This window comes from Brienomyrus brachyistius, chromosome 14 (assembly GCF_023856365.1).
Source record: "Brienomyrus brachyistius isolate T26 chromosome 14, BBRACH_0.4, whole genome shotgun sequence".
Classification (NCBI taxonomy): domain Eukaryota; kingdom Metazoa; phylum Chordata; class Actinopteri; order Osteoglossiformes; family Mormyridae; genus Brienomyrus; species Brienomyrus brachyistius.
The window spans coordinates 16,159,445-16,177,753 of record NC_064546.1 but is presented as its reverse complement, the minus strand read 5'-3'; the positions used below and the strand labels follow the sequence as shown (position 1 = coordinate 16,177,753).

Sequence of the window (18,309 nt, the reverse complement as noted above, 5' to 3'; positions counted from 1 at the left end):
ACTTAGTATCCTGTCAGCAGTGTCAGCGGTGACCTCGTGGGAGTTTTCCTTACACGGAAATGTTCTGAGGGCAGAACGAAAAAAATAATTAGTTCAGAGAGATGACCAATCAGATTGCAGAGGAGGTGACAAGACTTCTGATTGGTTGGTCCCGTCTCCTCTAGTTGCTTGGATCCACCTCCTCTCCAATCTGATTTATTATCTTTCTGAACCAATCACTTTTCGTTCTGCCCTCAAAACATTTTCTCCACGTGAGAAGAACCAAACTCAAACAGTATTTTCTTTTGTAACAGCTTTACCAGCACAGCCAGGCCCAGCTCACAGCAGTCAGTTTCATCTGTTTTAGTATTCCTGTATGCAGAAAGAGTGCTCTGTGTTAGGGTATGGTCTCATAGACTTGACTGCACCTTTATAATGCTTTTATAAATCATTCGTAGAACATTAAGTGTGCCTTGATAATGCATTCATAGACCATTCATAAGCAGCATGGAAGTACACCTAAACATCCTAAATACCTTAACAGCTTTAATATACATCAATTACAAACATTATATAATTATTATGTTTGTTATTAATGTATATTACAGCTGTCATGTCTTGTTCATTGAATGAATTATTATTGCAATGCTTTAAGATATTCAAAAGTGTGGGGTCACTTGAATGAAAACATACATGAAATAAGTTTGAATAAGAGACATAGCTAAATAAACAGGAAATAGTCATTGATAAAGTTAGAATTAATCGAGCCATGCATCCATTTTCCAAACCGCTTATCCTACTGGGTCGCCGGGGGTCCGGAGCCTGTCCCGGAAGCAATGGGCACGAGGCAGGGAACAACCCAGGATGGGGGGCCAGCCCATCGCAGGGCACACTCACACACCATTCACGCACACATTCACACCTACGGGTAATTTAGAAAGTCCAATTAGCCTCAGCATGTTTTTGGACTGTGGGAGGAAACCGGAGTACTCGGAGGAAACCCCACGACAACATGGGGAGAACATGCAAACTCCGCACACATGTGACCCAGGCAGAGACTCGAACCCACGTCCCAGAGGTGTGAGGTAACAGTGCTAACCACTGCACCACCATGCCGCCCCTGTTAGAAGTAATAATTTTTTTAAAATAGTAATTGTGTTCTTCACACTCCGCTTTGGTCAGTGAGGCCTCCGTTTGCAGCAATTACAGCCCTGTAGACCTTAGGCGTTCCAGATGTCAGTTTGTCGAGGTTATCTGACGTGATTTCACCCCGCGCTTCCTGAAGCATCTCCCAAGCAAGTTGGATGGGCTCGATGGGCGCTTCTTACGTACCATTCAGTCAGGCTGCTTCCATGACAGCTCAATAGAGTTGAGACCTGGCGTCTGCACTGGCCACTCCACTATACACAGAACACCAGCTGACTGCTGACAGATCTCAACAATCACTCCTCCTACGTTTTTTCATTTGATCTGCTTCTCACAAAATTTCTTCTTCGCGACCCTAACATCTCAAACTTATATTTGTCATTCCATAGCACTTTTTCCCAATCTTCCTCAGTCCAGTGTCTTTTCTTTTTTTCAGCCACTCTCAGATACAGCATTTTCTGCCTCAAAGGCCAGCATCCCAGAGCTGCCTCTTCACTGTTGACGTTGAGACTGGTCTTTTGTGGTACTACTTAATGAATCTGCCAGTTGAAGACCTATGAGGCGTCTGTTTCTCAAACTACACACTCTAATATATTTATCCTCTCGCTCAGTTGTGCACCTGGGCCTCCCTCTTCCATTGTGGTTAGAGCCAGCTTGCGCTGCTCTGTGAGGGGAGTGATACACAACATTGTATGAGATCTTCAGTTTCCCGGCAGTTTCTCACATGGAATAGCCTTCATTTCTCAGAACAAGAATAGACTGATGAGTTTCAGAAGAAAGTTATTTGTTTCTGACCATTTTGAGCTTGTAATCGAACCCACAATTTCTGATGCTCCAGATACGACAACTAGTCCAAAAAAGGCCAGTTTTATTACTTCTTTAATCAGCACAACAGTTTTAATCTGAGCCAACATAATTGCAGAAGGATTTCTAATGGTCATTTAACCTTTTAAAATGATAAACTTGCATTAGCAAACAGAACATTCCACTGGAACACAGGACTAATTGTTGCTGACAATGGGTCTCTGTACACCTATGTAGATATTCCATTAAGAAACAGCCGTTACCAGTTAAGATTGACCAGTCATTTACAACATTAATAATGTCTACACAGTATTTCTGATCAATCCACTGTTATTTCAATGGACAAAAGCAAGGACATTTCTAAGTGACCCCAAACTTTGGAATGGTAGTGTATATGCTGCTTATGAATGCATTACGAATGCATTACGAAGGGGCAGTTAATGTAAGACGTTCCCACTTGTGATTACGGTTAATAAAGTCAGAGCTTCGTATTTTCAGAAACAGGCAACCAGCCACATTTACTTGGGTCAGTTTCACTTCATTTCTTCTTCCCTTCTGTTCGACTCCATCAATAAGATCTCCCGCATATATCTGCTTTTCAGAGAACTCTGTCTCTCACCCTGTTTGTTGATGGCAAAGCTGGCCTTATAGGGGAGAGAAGTGGGGCAGCGACCTGTGAAGACCAGCCTGTTTGGTGTCCCGTGCCTTTGACCCAAAGCCTTGAGTCTGGCTGCCTTGCCAGTCCTTCGCTGTTTATGTTACTATACCTGCATCTCATTGAACAACAGAACCAGCAAGAGGGGCACCATTTAATGACGCCACGCTAGCAAATATTTAATGTGAGATTGATATTTAACCGGGGAGTAATTACACAGGTGTCACTCAGCAGCGATCCTCTCATCATGTCCATAATTATTGTACTCACTGTAATTGCCATTCTTCAGTCTTTCTGACTCATTCCTTTCTGATCTGATTCTCTATCGACCCGGTCTGTGTATGAAAAGCCAATGATTTGCCTCTCCCTTTGCAATTTCTCTCCTGGGAATCTCGTGAACTTTCATATCGGCAGATTTTCAGCGAGGGTGACAGTGGTGGCAATCAAATGCAGCAGGTGGCTGGACTTGACAGACAGTTACCTGGCATGGCAGCGGTCAGGTGGGTTGGGTTGGGTCCTCGGGAGACTTACAGACCAAATGCGTCTGTTGCTATGCTGGTGCAACACTAGCACATACAGAACACAGTTTGATTCCCAGCAACCCTCAGTCCACCATTGTACTCAAATTGATCTTTCTCTGTATTCTCTGTTTCGGCAGCAGTCAATGCTTTTCTTATGCTGACCTTGGATTCCTTTATCACACCGGATATACTGACATGCTCTAGTCCATTTCCAATGGTCATATTTTACTCATCTTCACCCACAGTGTCAAATTGACTATTATGCAAACCAATCAAATGACAATCAAACGCTTCAGTGATGAAGCAGAAAGACTAATGAAGATCATAATTAAAATGATCAGCACCCCAGGGACCAGATACCAACAGGTGCCCTTCCCAAGTATTATATTACTGATCAGTATTTCTACAGAGACACCCTACAGAATTCATTTGGAATTTAAGGCCCTTCCATTGGTTATGCCTCAGTAAGAATTCAGTGGTGCATTGAAGATACTCAAACTGAAAGTGTGACTTGTGGGTGCAGCGATTGGTTGGCTAGTAATGGGCCGGACAAGATTGCATTCTCTGATTGGACAGGAATGAGGTGATTGGGTCCTGAATGGGTGCAATTTTGATTAGAGAGCTTGTTCTTGGGTTCTTGGGAAAGTTCATGAGTACAAGTCGGCACACCTTTGATGCACGTGGATACCACTGAGATACAATCAGGAGTAGCTTCTTTGAAAGGTGACCATAAGGGTCTTGGGCCCATCATCCTGTTGTAAGGGAGGGTAAGGCCATGTGACTACTTGTTGTTTGTGGACTTTATGGAACCTTTTGATGACTCATGTGCCAACGTCAGCTTTTTCCCCTGGGGGTTGATGTTTTTGAGCTAATTGTCAGAGTCAAGTTGCTTCACGTGAAATGCCTTTATGCTTGGGTAAATGACAGCAGATGAACTATTACAAAAAACCTGCAACCATAACAACATAAGACTAATTATCATACCCATTCTCACAATTACTTATAAGATCTTGGCCATTCCTAGTATTACTTGCATTACTACAGTGTGACTCTGAGCTTTACTGTGCTGAAATAACAGGTACTGTCCACATCTATCGTAGGAGATGACTAGATTTGAAACTTAGTGCAGGACCAAATTATGTGGCTAAAACAGCTGTCAGCTTCATTAGAGTTAGTGTTAATTTGTTGTTTTTCCCTTCTCTTTGGCTAGAAAAAGACTGAATTATTTTGAGAACTATTTTGGGTCATGTTTCCATGGTAATGTTGCATAGGGGAGCGATGCCTGGAGCCTGTCAGTAAACAGCTCAGGGAAACCGAATGATCCGGCCAGTTTGCTTTGTTTCCTAACTGGAAAGATTGATGTTGGTCCTCATCCTTCATGCAATTTATGACTCTTTAACTTCAATATTCAAAACTTGCTGGTTGTTACCATTTCACATAACATCTGGGCGGAGTTTCCCTGGTTGCACTCGACCAGTCGCTATGATAATGTATTTAGTGATATGAAAAAGAGGACGTGTCTGGGGATCTATTATCAATGAATATTAATGAATGTTCTCGTTCAATGACCAATCAGGCAGCACTTCTCTGATGAATATTAATGTGATTTCATTTCATGTTTACCGGCCAATCAGGTAGCATTTCACTATTGAATATCAATGAGTTTTCCCTGACCACCCTGTAAAACAAAAATTCACATCCAGGGAAACTCAGGTGTATGGCAACCTTACAATTAACTCTTGTTTCACAATCTACACACACTTGTCATAGTATACATGTATACAAGTCTTTTTCAACAAAAATTTTTTAATGCGAAGCTAAAGTTCGTTAAACTTCAAGCAAACAACAAAGTCCGGAAGTTGACATCATTCGTGAGCAGCAGGACGCATAGGGATGTGCACATCATTTAATTTTTTACATAAACATGTGCACAAGCCTGGCAAATGCTGTGTGATGATATCCAGTAGCTGATATCGAAATATCGAAAAAATCTGGTGCCCCTTCCTTAAGTTGGTGTTCCACTGTAACTTCCAACACTGGGTCATATGGGTTGCAGCGCTAAATCCGAACAAACCACAAGTTTCTGACAAGGCTAGAGGGGTCCATATGTCACCAGGATGTGTGTGTGTTGCAGCCCTCCTGTATGCCACCATCTTCGGTAACGTGACCACCATCTTCCAGCAAATGTACGCCCACACCAACCGTTACCATGAGGTGCTCAACAACGCACGTGACTTCCTCAAACTCTACCAGGTGCCCAAGGGCTTGAGCGAGAGGGTCATGGACTATATCGTCTCCACCTGGGCCATGACTAAGGGCATCGACACTGAAAAGGTAGGCGAGTGGATCAGCGAGAATCCTAAGGGTCAGTCACTCACTCCTGATTAGCTCCGGCTAAATCAAACGCCACTGTCAGTCGATATGAAATTGTAAAGAAAAATAGAAGCATGCAAATTTAGAGGCATTCACATGTGTGTACATGCATGTAGGCCTCCTCAATCCCCTATTTACTGTAGGCTCGTGAATCTGCTATTGCTCCAGTAAAGCAGTCTGATTCACCAGTCCACAGAAGGCAGGTCTGCAGGAGGCCTTGGAGCAGGTATTCACGCAGATAAACAGCCTTAATGGAGCGAGCGTGCCTGCAATGGACTCAGCGTGGGGGTAACTGGCGTGCCTCACAAGCAGCATGCGTACCAGCATGCATAGCTGAGACCTGCCAAATTATATATCCTGGAATTTTAAGAAATTCTGATGGCATTGGATAAGTGGATCTAAAAGTGATTCATTACTCCCTTAACAACTGAAATGAGCGGTTGTGAACTGTGGGTAATTGAGTGGACAGCTGTTGCTTTGTGTAAATTGGTACGTTGCCGTAACAGCTGATCGGTGTACAATGCATGGTGCTCAAGATCATTCCCTCCTTTTTCACAAGAGGTAAATGCTGCATGCCGTTTTTGGTAGGTTATGTTGGTGCGATTTCCATGGTGAGCCTACCCTGACTCCGGCTCTGCCTTCGTCTCCCTAGGTACTCACCACCTGCCCCAAAGACATGCGAGCAGACATCTGCGTCCACCTGAACCGCAAGGTGTTCAACGAGCACCCAGCCTTCCGCCTGGCCAGCGATGGCTGCCTCCGCTCGCTGGCCGTGGAGTTCCAGACCGTCCACTGCGCCCCAGGCGACCTCTTCTTCCACGCTGGCGAGAGCGTGGACACACTGTGCTTTGTGGTGTCTGGCTCTTTGGAGGTCATCCAGGACGATGAGGTCATCGCCATTCTTGGTACGTGCTAGACTGGTTCGAAAAAACACTGTAGTATCACCTAGTACAATAGCCCTCCCTCCTTATCCATGGGGGATATGTTCCAAGGCCCCCAGCAGATTTCTGAAATCGGGGATAGTACTATGTGTACTATGTTTTTAAAATATACCATTTTCAGATGGCAGTTCACCACGGGGTAACCGAAACTGCAGAGGAGGTGGGACCACTGTCTAACGTTGTCAGGTGCCGAGGTCACCAATGATCTAATAGGCTTTTCTCATCACCATAGCTTGCTCCTCATCAGCCATGTCTGGTTATCAGCTCTCTTGCTGTCCTGTGTGTACCTGAGGCTCCAGGCCTGTTTTTTCTTCCTCAGCCAGCACCATCTCATTGATAGTGTATCTCCGGGTGCGGTGGGGGGGCTTCTTTTCGGCAGCTATGTGGCTGCCTGGCATTCCTGGAGTGGTGCAGCCATGCTGTGTAGCATCGGGCTATAGGCAGCTAAGTTGGCACTGATACATCAATCAGAAACCTGTTAGCGGTGGTCCTGGTGGACCTCGCAGGGCAGAACATCGATCAGCAGCGCTAATGGCCACCAGCCTGGAGTCTGTGTCGCCTCAGGGGAGGTGGCCAGCACCGGGGCGGGCAGGAGGGTTGGCTGCTAGCAGTGTGGAAAAGGGCAGTTCCACGTCAGCAATCCTCATTTCTCTGACATTAAAAGGCCATCGTGAAGAAGAGACACCTGTGGTTTGTTGATCTTGTGCACGATGAGGCATGTGGGAGAGACCGGATTGCAGAGGGCTGTTCCTTTAGTGGTGGGCCTCCAAGGCCTGATGCTCTTCCTACGATAAATGTTTCACTTTGCTTTTGATTTTACGGCACGTTTTCAAGCCCTTAAAATTAAATGCACAAGCTGTCAGAACCTGAGAGGCCGTTGACATCAGTGTGTAACAGTTACAGGATTTCCATGGCTGGACTGTCTTCATCCGTCTGGGTTTCATTCATTTGCATCTCACTGGGGGAAGCGCTTCCATAGAGACCCTTGGGGTTGGTCTCTGCATTGTTTTCGGATTTATCATGGAATTATAAACCAAGTGGCAGTAAATCAGCTGTTGGCTCATTGTTAACCGTTGGCCAATGCTGTAATGGCTGATACCGATAGCTAGCCGATACAATCGGTGCATCTGTAATAGTTTAGGAGCCATGGCCAAAATAAGCCTGCAGAACTCAATACAGCTGAAAATAATTGATGGTTCTGCTCAGAAATGACAGAAATGAATTGGAGGTTTTGCCATGATGCAGATCATAAGGACCATTTCTTGTAAGAGGAAAGTAGTGTTGCCTCTATCACTCTATGCAGGCGGGATGAATGAGTTTTCTCATCTGATCCCTTTACATTTGATACTTTTATCCGCAACGACACACAACTAAGAAAGCAGGATCAGCTGCACCCTGGAGCGAATGGGTTAAGGGCCTTGCTCAAGGACCCAATGGTAAAAATCACTATGCCAACTCTGGGAGTCAAATCTTTCTGATCCTAACCCGCTGAGCCGCACACCACCTGTAATCAGCCGTAGCCATCTGCTGTAATGAGCTCAGTATGTCAGTCTGGAGCTACATCCTGGTTGACCAGCCGAGTTTATGCCAAAGCAGCACATGACGGTGTCTGATTCCCATTAAAAGCATAGGAGTTCCTTTCAGCTAGAGACACTGCAAGGCTATGGTTGGTACAGGGATAGGGGGTCTGTGGGCTGCAGGCACTAGTAGCTCAGCCTTGATTAAGACCTAGGCATCCAGACCCTCATTAGTCTGTTTCTGTCCCTTTTCCCTCTTTCCTCTCCGCTATCTTCCTACCAGGCAAAGGGGACGTCTTCGGTGACTTGTTCTGGAAGGAAACCACCCTAGCCCACGCCTGCGCCAACGTCCGGGCGCTGACCTACTGTGACCTGCACGTCATTCACCGGGAGGCGCTGTTGAAGGTGCTGGACTTCTACACCGCCTTCGCTCACTCCTTCTCCCGAAACCTGATCCTCACCTGTAACCTGCGCAAAAGGGTAAGACAGCCCCCCCCCCCCCTCACTCACATACACACCTTTCCTTACAGGTTGCGTGTGTTTGGGTTACCTGCAGAGCTGCATCGATTTGACATACTGCGGTTTAAGGAAAATATATTTTGTTGCGTTCTGCTCCTCACCTGTTCCCAGTCTGGCCCTGTGTCTTTCTAGGAAAATCAATGTCACCCCTAAATGGTAATTTATCAAAAAGCCTGTGTTTGTGGCAGCAGAGGCTTAGTGATACCATCGTTAGTCAGAGCACTACGGTAATGAGGTGTTACGAACTACGGCTTATGTGACATACTTAGGGTTCACACAATGGAGCCTGCATTAGTGAGGTGATTCATGTATCCGTCATGTTTTAACAGGGTTTCCGTTTGGTCACGTAGGTGCCAACTAGCCCGTTTTGAAAGGGGTAGTAGTTGCAGGAATATATGTAAATTTATACTGGAATATGATTGGGTGACATCTCTCTCATGGTGCTTGTGAAGTAATGTTTGCCGAAACTGATGTGTGTCAGAGAGCAGGGGCGTAAGAACCGGGGGGGGGGAACGTGTACTCCCCAATATATAATTTGACTTAAATCATCCCTGCAATAAAAACACCTTTGTTTTACACTGTTACCAGAGAAGCTTTAATCGCTGTGGTCACATACACACCCAGAATTTCCTCATCCAAGCATAAAGGAATGAATTCCATTTCATAGGTCTTTGAGCAAACAGATACTGCAAATGGAAAGAAAACGGTTTTCATTGCAGCTCATGGCTTGCAGTTGGGGCGTGTTTTCCATTTCCCCTGGGACCCAGTCTGACCTCCTTCCTACCCACATAACGCACATCTAACCTCAAAGGCCTCCGACTTCATTCACCTCATCGCGATCAGAAATGAAGACCCGAGTCTGATTAAAGAAGCTGGTGTTGGCTGGGTTCTACGAGAACACTGTGAGCCCCCAGACATGGCAAACCAGCACCCTCACAAGTCCCTGGGCTCTCCTGTCCAGGGGTGCATTAATATGGTTAAATGCCCCTGGGATATGAGTTATTACCGAACCCCCTGCTGTTTTCTGTGAGGCCCAGGGGAAAAAACATGACAGACTGAGTTTTAGTTTTCAATAAGGGACGATCCCATGTGGCAACTCCAGGCTTAAGATTTTGCTAAACAAGGTTAGCTGATGCCCCTCTTTAGCAGAGGCTCCGCGGCTTCGGCCTGAGTTAGCATGTGCGGCGAAGTGTCCCTGCTTCCCTCCCATAAATGTGCTGCAAATGGTACCTCATCTACACAAACCATCTTTCAATGAGACCGAAATTACTGCCAGTCCAAACGTGGGAGCTTGTCCAGCACCCGCAGAGAGCTTTCACACTACCTGTTCACATATTTGCACAACTTCTAAGCCTTGTTTTACGGCAGATGCTGCTATTAGTCTGCCAGATAACAGAGCCAGCAGGAACTTAGGTTCCTCTTGTTCCAGGTAATCCATTATTACTGGGGAGCAGGTAGTCCCCCTCCCTGGCTATTACCGTCCAAATACTGGGGTTTTCCTGTAGTAAAAGACAGACTTACTCTGTAGAGTGGTGGTAGTCCATATGACTTGAAGACTGTGATATGCTCACCAGTGCATAGATGCTCCAGGCTGCTCAAACGAGCACAGAGAGCTGTTGAGGCTGTCGGCCAACAGCAACAAGAATCAGTGGAGAAGAACAAAGATGGAGACTGATGTAGTAAAGGAGCAAATAAAAGTTGGTGAGGAACGAGACCCAGAGAACAAAGTCACTGATGGAACATTTGCGCATTTTCCCCCATTCCCATCTCGTAAATAGTGAATCAAAACTTGGGCCAGTTTTTTGAGTGAGTACCCAGAATACAGGGCACAGCAGGTCAATCTGTCTCAGAAGTTGCCTCTCTCCTTTCTATAGGAAAATGGACACAGCAGCTGTGATGTGGGAAATCCTCGATCATTTAGCCTAACCTGTACAAAGATTGCAATTATAGGCTAGTTGAGATTTTAAAACCATTCAGAATAAATTCCCTGTACCTGGTTGTGTAACAACCTTGCATAACCAGTTTTCTACACAAATGCTTGCTTAGTTACAATAATGAGGAAGCTTTTGAAGTTACACTTGACAGGACGTTTCAGTAATGAAAAGAGTTATGCATGGATCAGACTGGGTACTAGAGGAATGCAGACAAATTCAGACAAGTTGCTATGCAATTAAGTACTACAATGCTCAGCCCTTCTAGAAGCTTCTCTCCAGTTTCTTCAGTCCACCAATGATGCACTGATTGATTTTTATTGCGCGTGTTGGCTGTTGTCTGATGTGAGGACAGACTCCCTGCTCACCATGATGGTACCGGGGACAGAGTTTGGATTGTGTTTTAGTCACCATGTGGCTGCCACATGGCTTCTCAGCCATTACTCCGCAGCGTAATGGAAAAGATGGCACCGGAGATGTATATCAAATGTACCACGACTCGCAGATCTTCAGCTGCTTCCACATAAATGTGTCAATAGGACGTCCACTGGGTCTCCTGGATAGTGAATGATGGCAAGAAGGACTTCATAGCCCAAACTGCAAATTCAACTGGAGTACAATACCTGCCTTTAATGCATTTGTCTCTATTTTACCTATGCTATTTACCTTATAGTAAAAGGTTTTGAGGCACTGAAGTAATACATATTATATATTGCGACAACCAAGAGAAGTGTCCAACAAAATAACATTTTCTTCAAAATAGCCCCCTTTTGCTTAAATGACAGCATTGCAGACTCTTGGTGTTCTTTCAGCCAGCTGCCAGATGTAGCCACCTGGAAAGCTTCTCCAACCGTCCTGAAGGAGTTTCCACAAGTTCTGAGTAAAGTAGACTGCTTTGCTCTTACTCTGTGATGCAGCTCATCTCAAACCAGCTCTATAGGGTTTAGGCCTGGGATTATGGGGGGCCTGGTTATCCGTCGCAGCAATTACATAACCGCGAGGTCAGCTTAGAGTAGGTGTGTCCAGACTTGCTTCTCCATCCCTGTGAAGGAAGGTGAAAAGAAATTGCCATTCTGCCAGACCATACCGTTACAGGTCCTTCTTTTAGAAGCAAACAGTACTGGCAACAGTAGTGACAGTAGTGGATGGTTGTTGGGCGAGACTACGCAGTGAGGTGTGTTCCCATGGAGATGCGAGTGGGAGGGGGAGATACGGTAACTGCCAGTGGGTCTCAGCCTGGAGCCCGTAGCAGATAGAGGAGAAGCTATGAGGGCCAGTCAGTTTCGAAGATACTCAGATGCTGTTCAGGGAGCGCAGCACCATATCTATCCTGCCGCTCCACCTCTGGGTGGAAGTGGGTCGACTGATGGGTGGGGATTGGAAACCTTTTTAAAATACACGCATTTCTGATGCATCTGTGAGCTCACTGATGATTCACCACAGGAAAGTCGGGGGGTCCCTCTCGCACAGCCCGAGAGCCGTATTTCACCTTTAATGCACGGAACTCCCTCCTCCCCCCGAGGTGGGGGTGTTGCACTTTTCCATTCTGAGGGTCTCAGTCGAAGACGGGGAGCATAGGTGAGGGGAACCGGTTCCGGAAATTCCTAGTGAGGTTCTGGCAACTCTCTTGACAGTACTGAGTCACTGAAGTCCGGCGCGGTGGATGACAGAAAAAACAGGAATCCAAGAGAGATCTCGCAAGAAATTGCACATTTGAGAGCTTCGGTTTCAAAACGACATGGCGCCATATAGCAGACTTAATTACCTGGCTTCCAGTAATCTTACCTCCATTTTTGTTGTCAGCCGTGGATAATGTGGGAGCGCTGCTCATTTTAATGCCCAGACAGCGGATTGTAACTCACTGTGGCATGTTTTTGAGGCACTGGCCTCCTACTGTGCTGTTTGCTCAGAGCACTTGACATTAAATTAGAGTGAGAGGCCGTCTCCGTGGGAAACACTGCATAGAGCTGCAAACAGCAGGAGCGCTGGGGTGCCGGGCTCCTCTGTCCTCCCCCCTTTGCTCTCTCTTTGCCTCTATGTCAGTCAGGGCTGGGGGGGGGGGGGGGAACTCACATGCTGAATGTCGGGGCAGCAACATGAGTGCTACATGCTGTAGGTTGTAGCTGTTATAGTACAGGATTCACCACTGGCCACACTCACTGCACAGATGCCATATTGTCAAGCAGACTCAGCTGATTATGCTGCTCAAATTATTGAGAGGATAGAAGAGCATTTTGGCTAGATTGGGATGCAGGGTGCCAGTAGGGGGTGCTAGAGGGTAGCATGTCGGATCGTCCCAGAATGTGGCTGCTGATTTTAATTCCCCCCACCCCCCAACTCTGGTTACATTAGACCACCTTGCTTACTGCAGTAATTCCTCCCTTGCCTGTCTCAGCCTGGCCCCACCCCTTGAACATGCTGTCATCATCAGGTGCTTCCCGGATTTTAACGCTGCCCCTGCCATTGAAACCACACGGGCTGTTACCTAATTGGCCTGTCATTATGGCGCATGGCCTGGGATCATTGAGCACTGGAAACCAGTAGGGCGACTGATCTCAGGCAGCTTGTTACCCTGCGGGTGACGCTCTGCACTCCAGCCTTGCATGGCCAACTGAAAGCGTGCCACCGTGTATATTGGTGCAGAGGAATGATTCATAGAAAATTCTACTCACTGAAAAAAAAATAAAGAATAAGACAGGTGTTTTTTCATGTGCTTTTATGCTGATTTCAGAAATGCACTCAATTTTGCTATCAACCATAGTTTTTGAGTGACATTATTTTTAGGCTATGTTGGTAATATAAAAGTTCTTATTAAAAATGTATGAATATATTAAAGTTTAATTCGGGGAAAATGTTTTTTTTTCCATTTGTGAACATTGCAAAGTGCTGCAAGGCTGTAACACATTTGGATCCTGTTCTCTCCCTGATATGGAAAAATGATATCAAGGCAAGAGGAGTCCCAGTTTGCTTGCCGACTTCAGGGGGACGTTCCTGAGGCCAGATACAGCAGAAAATCATATACTTCTGTCTTTTAGATGAGTCACTTTCACATTGCATGTATTTTTTTTTATTTGTTTGTTTCCAATTAATCCAATTACTTTGGTGAATCTCTCTGAAATACTTCTGAAAATTAAGCCGGCGTCTTTTCTCACAAACCATTCTTGATTTAAACATTGCTTAAGCCGTTTAAGCAGCTTAATGCTGAATCAATCAGTATTGAGTGGCATTGATCCTACTGGCTCGCTCCCCATCCTCAGAACCGTAGTTGAAGAGCCTGAAACTGCTGGAGGAACACACATGCCCATGCCTTGCATACTGGTCATGTCAGTCATCACATGACCTGAACAGCGTGTCAGTAAGCATGCGGGGGAAGGCCGCTTGTCTGCTCTAAACAGGGCAGCCCATGATGTCAGTAAAAGGACAGATGGACAAAGTAGAGAAGGAGGACTGCATTCTAACAAGCATCCTACTTACCCGTCTGCCTGAGCGGCGTGAGCATGGATGAGCCCAGCCCAGAGAAGCTCACTGCAGCCTAGTCAGGGGTCCAAGTCCCTCAACAAAACCCCTCACCTGCTCTTAGGACACTTCCAAGGGACCCTAAATAATTTGGAAGATAATTGGATTAGTCTGTGTTGGAGGTCCATTATGATATGTTTTCAAGGGGCTCAAAATCTCTAGTGCCACCCTTGGAGTAGCTCTGTGACTATTGCACATTGCTGTTTATTGCAGTCTTTTTAAGGCCCAAGACGAGAGCTGGTTTCTACTAGTGAGCAGGATACGTGTAATCACCATCTCTCTGACCTACTTACACATTTCCTTCAAAACCAAGGTGTGACCGGATGTCCCAGCATCTAACCACATGTCTCCAAATGACATGGTGGCTTGTTCCAGTTTCTGGCCATGCGATTCCTCACTATGTGAGTTAGACATGGAGCCTGTTGCCATATTTGGCTCCACATGGGCGCACAAGAACTTATCCGCGGGTTCCGCTTGACCTTATTCCCAGTTGAGGGAGCTGTGTTTGCAGCCCCACCTGGGATCACATGGGGCGAGCAGAAAAGCTTGACTGGTGATGAACGTTGTGTGTACATGACAGTGATGATCCTCTCCGCCCAGATACTGGAGTCATTGGTCTCTTATATAGGGGCAATAGTAGTTGATCATGATTAACTGATATTGGGAATTGTCACGCAGCCATGACTACCTAACATCCAGAGGGCTTTTAAAACCTGCGTGGGCCATCTATCAGTGGAGACATGAGACGTTGCCTGACGATGCTGCCACTTAGCAGATCAGTTTAGGACACTTTGGTGATGCAACTTTGCAAGGTCATTCAGTGCACCTTATTCAGAGGGGTTGTTTTTGGTTTGTCAGCTCTTCCTGTCCAGCAGATTAAAGTAAAACTGTAATGGTAGCATAATCTTACGCTTTGAGCCTTGTGAGTAAATGGTGCTTGACGATAGGAACACACAGGATGACCTTGTTGTTCCTCAGCTTGTGACTGTCCCTTTAAAACAAATACGTTTGTGTGTTACATGACCCCTGACTGCAGTCCCCTGGGCTATGACAACCATGATTGTATATAAAGTTCCCAACCCCACTTTTAGCTAATTTTTGGGTGTCATCCTTTAATGTCTCTTCAGGGCAGGAAGCTTTGAGGAGTTCTTTTTGAGCTCTTGTTTCATTCTGTGTCTTTGTCCCACCACTCAGATAATCTTCCGGAAGATCAGTGATGTGAAGAAGGAGGAGGAGGAGCGTCAACGGCAGAAGAATGAGGTGACCCTGACCATCCCAGTGGATCACCCTGTCCGGAAGGTCTTCCAGAAGTTTAAACAACAGAAGGAGCTCCGGACACAGATGGGTGCAGTGCTGGAAGTGGAGAAGAACCATCTGGACCAGCATTTCCACCCACATCGGGACCTGTACCCTATGCAAGGCCACACCGGGGTGGTCACTGTGTCCCAGATCACGCCCATGCAGAACTCGCTGGCCTACATCAGAGCCGGAGAGTTGGACAAGCAGAGCAACCGTGACATCATGGAGCTGAAACCTAGCCTTAGTCTCAATGGATCCGACTGCTCTGGGGCCCGGAGCCCCTCCTGCAGCAGGCCGGCTAGCAGCCGGGGCTGGACGCGCCTTCGCAGTGCTACGACATCCCCTGAGGAGTCGACGGGGGGCTGGAACAGCACTGCCAGGGTCAGCCCTGTGGAGCTCTCCCTGCAGGACAGTCGGGGAAAGAGCCCCCTTCACAGCACAGACTGCTGTGATGGCAGTAGCACCAGGACTGAGAAATCTGGCGAGGTGCCGAGTTCCCTCATATCTGAGGACCACCAGCCCAGCCCGACCATCCCCGAGCAGGAACTGCACAGCACCCTGCACGAGGCCAGACTAGAGCTCAAGGGCGACATCCAGATGCTGGCAGGTCGCTTGGCCACCCTGGAGTCCCAGGTAGCGGAGATCCTGAGGCTGCTCTCTGAGACGAGGCAGCCAGCCCAGCCCTCCAACCCCAGGACCAGGAACAGTCGGCAGGACATCTTCACCGTGTCCCAGCCTGCCACGCCTGACTCCGACTGGGACAATGGCCTCTTTTAGCGGCGACATTAGCAAGAATTCTTTTTCTCCCATGGATGAGATGAACGATTGTGAAGGACACGAGGAAAAATGAGAACTGTGACTTTTATACGGAGAGCAAGAGAACAGTAAATATCAACAGGCATGTCCAGCTGGTTTCTGGCCTGCAAAGACACTAGTTATTGCTTGTATATGATGCAGTTGGCTGCATGCAAAAGGATTTTAAAGCAGATCACTTTTTGTTCTATACTGTATCCGTATGAACATGATTGTTTTCCAGAGATTTAAGAAGCCTATTTACCATGAAGAAACCTCAGGGTTTGTGCAGGTTGCTTGATAAAACCGATCCAGTGAACACACCCAACGGCATGCTCAGCTGCTCCATGCTTTCACACTTTTCCATCAACAAAGCTGTACTTGTACCCACATTCTCATGACGGCGCCATACCATCATACATCCTTTCTTGTATGTTTTTGTTCTTACATGTGTAACTATTTGTTTCATTGTTTATGACCGTCACACTCTGCTGGACATCACATATAAAGTTGCAGGAAACCCTCACATTCCCAAATCACTGGATGGTGTTGTCTGGAACACTTGAACTCTACTAAACAATGACAACCATTGGCAGACCTGGAGGAATGGTGGGGCAGGGGGGGGGGGCCTTGAAGCAGCATGCTAATCAGGCTGTGATGGATAACCTCAGTCTCTGGAAAGCAAACGGGACAAACTACACTGTTTTACTGGCTTTTAAAGGGACCTTCAGGAGTGCAGTGTGTTCTGCTTCATTCAGACCCGGCTGGGACCAAACATTCCGGACAGAGCTGTGCAACCCCAGAACATCACCAGCCACCACTCACACAGCACCATAGCAAATACCCACAAGACTAAGGAGGCGGCATGTATGTGTTCATTTACGATGACCAGTGCATCAAAATGGAAGCAGTTTCCCAGTCCTGATAGTCTGAAGTGCTGGAGTAGCTGACGATCAATTGCCGGCCGTTGTGCTTGCTGACAGTTTTCTCCTCAGTGCTCCTCAGAGCTGTATGCCACCATTTGCAAACAAGACAACCAGTACCCAGAAGCGATCTCTATCATCACCGGGGCCTTCAGTCACTGCAACCTGAAGATGGTCCTCCTCAGATACCACCAGCATGTAACTTGCCCCAGGTGACTGGACTCTCAACCTCTGCTACACCAAATTCAAAAGCACTTTGCATGCTCTCACAAATCTGACCACTCCTCATCTGCTTCTGTATCCCACATACACAAGCAGGAACTGATCCATGTCCAGCCCAGCAATGAAGGAAGTTCAGCACTGGACATTAGTCCATTTTCAATGAGTCCTACATGAATATGGATGACTATGCTGATTCAGTGACAGACTACATCAGGTTTCGTGTGTCCCTTTCTGGACTGTCTACTCCTGTCCCAGCTAGAAGCCCTGGGTGAACATCACTGTTCGCCAAGCACTGAGGGACGGGGCACGATTTTCAGGTGGGGATTGACTTGGGCGAAGTTTGTGGACAACACCACCGTCACTGTCTACACCAGCAGCGATGAAGAGGCTACCTACAGGATGGAGGTAGAAAACCCGACTGTAAGGTGCCCCGAGAAACAACCGCCACCTGGATGTCAACAAGACAAAGGAGATCATCTCTGACTTCAGGAAGATCAGAGGCCTTCACTCCCCATTATTCATTCATGGAAATCCCATTGAGGCAGTCAGCAGCTTCAGTTCCCCAATTCCAATTTCCTCTCGTAGTCTCTAAATGCCAGCTGCTTTCTCTAGAAGGCTTACAATCTACCTCTCCTGCTGTCAGAAGAGGGCTGAGCCCCTTCATCAGGGGCGCCAGCCACCCAGATCACACCCTTCACACTGTTGCCCTCTGAAATGTACTGCGTCGCAACCCGAACCTCCAGCACCACCCGTATCTCCCAAACCTCCCACACTGCCAGAAAGTCATCAGGTTGCTTAGTATACTACCTTGCTGGGGGCACTTTATCAACATTATATACTGTTCTGTTGCCATTCTTCACATCCTCTTCCCCAGGCTGCATTACTTATCCTTATATTGCACTGTCTTGTCTTGTATTGAAATACTGTTTGTTCTGCACACCATGCACCCCTCCCCTGCAACTGTGCTACAAGAACTTTGCTGTGGTCCCTGAACACATGTGATAATAAAACTTGAAACTTGAAACATACCCAGTGTTATCCGGTATGTGTCGCATGTTGGTGGCTGTGTGGGTGAAGTGGGACTGGTCCTTTGGCAGGTTGGTAGCTGTCTCCATTGGCTTGTATCTGCACATTTCAGATCCTCTCTGTCCAGGGTCAACAAAACAGCTGC

At 46.8% G+C, this 18,309-nt stretch overlaps 1 protein-coding gene across 1 annotated transcript in view; it reads left to right on the top strand.

The window, feature by feature from the left end:
• Positions 1-18,043, top strand: part of LOC125708113 (potassium voltage-gated channel subfamily H member 5-like) — a 38,749-nt gene extending 20,706 nt beyond the window's left edge. Inside the window, exons 8-11 of the mRNA XM_048975634.1 lie at positions 5,240-5,439; positions 6,131-6,383; positions 8,220-8,416; positions 15,097-18,043. Coding sequence (XP_048831591.1) covers positions 5,240-5,439; positions 6,131-6,383; positions 8,220-8,416; positions 15,097-15,978 — 1,532 coding nt within the window. The 3' untranslated portion in view covers positions 15,979-18,043. The remainder of the gene's footprint in view (positions 1-5,239; positions 5,440-6,130; positions 6,384-8,219; positions 8,417-15,096) is intronic.
• The last annotated feature ends 266 nt before the right edge of the window (positions 18,044-18,309 follow it).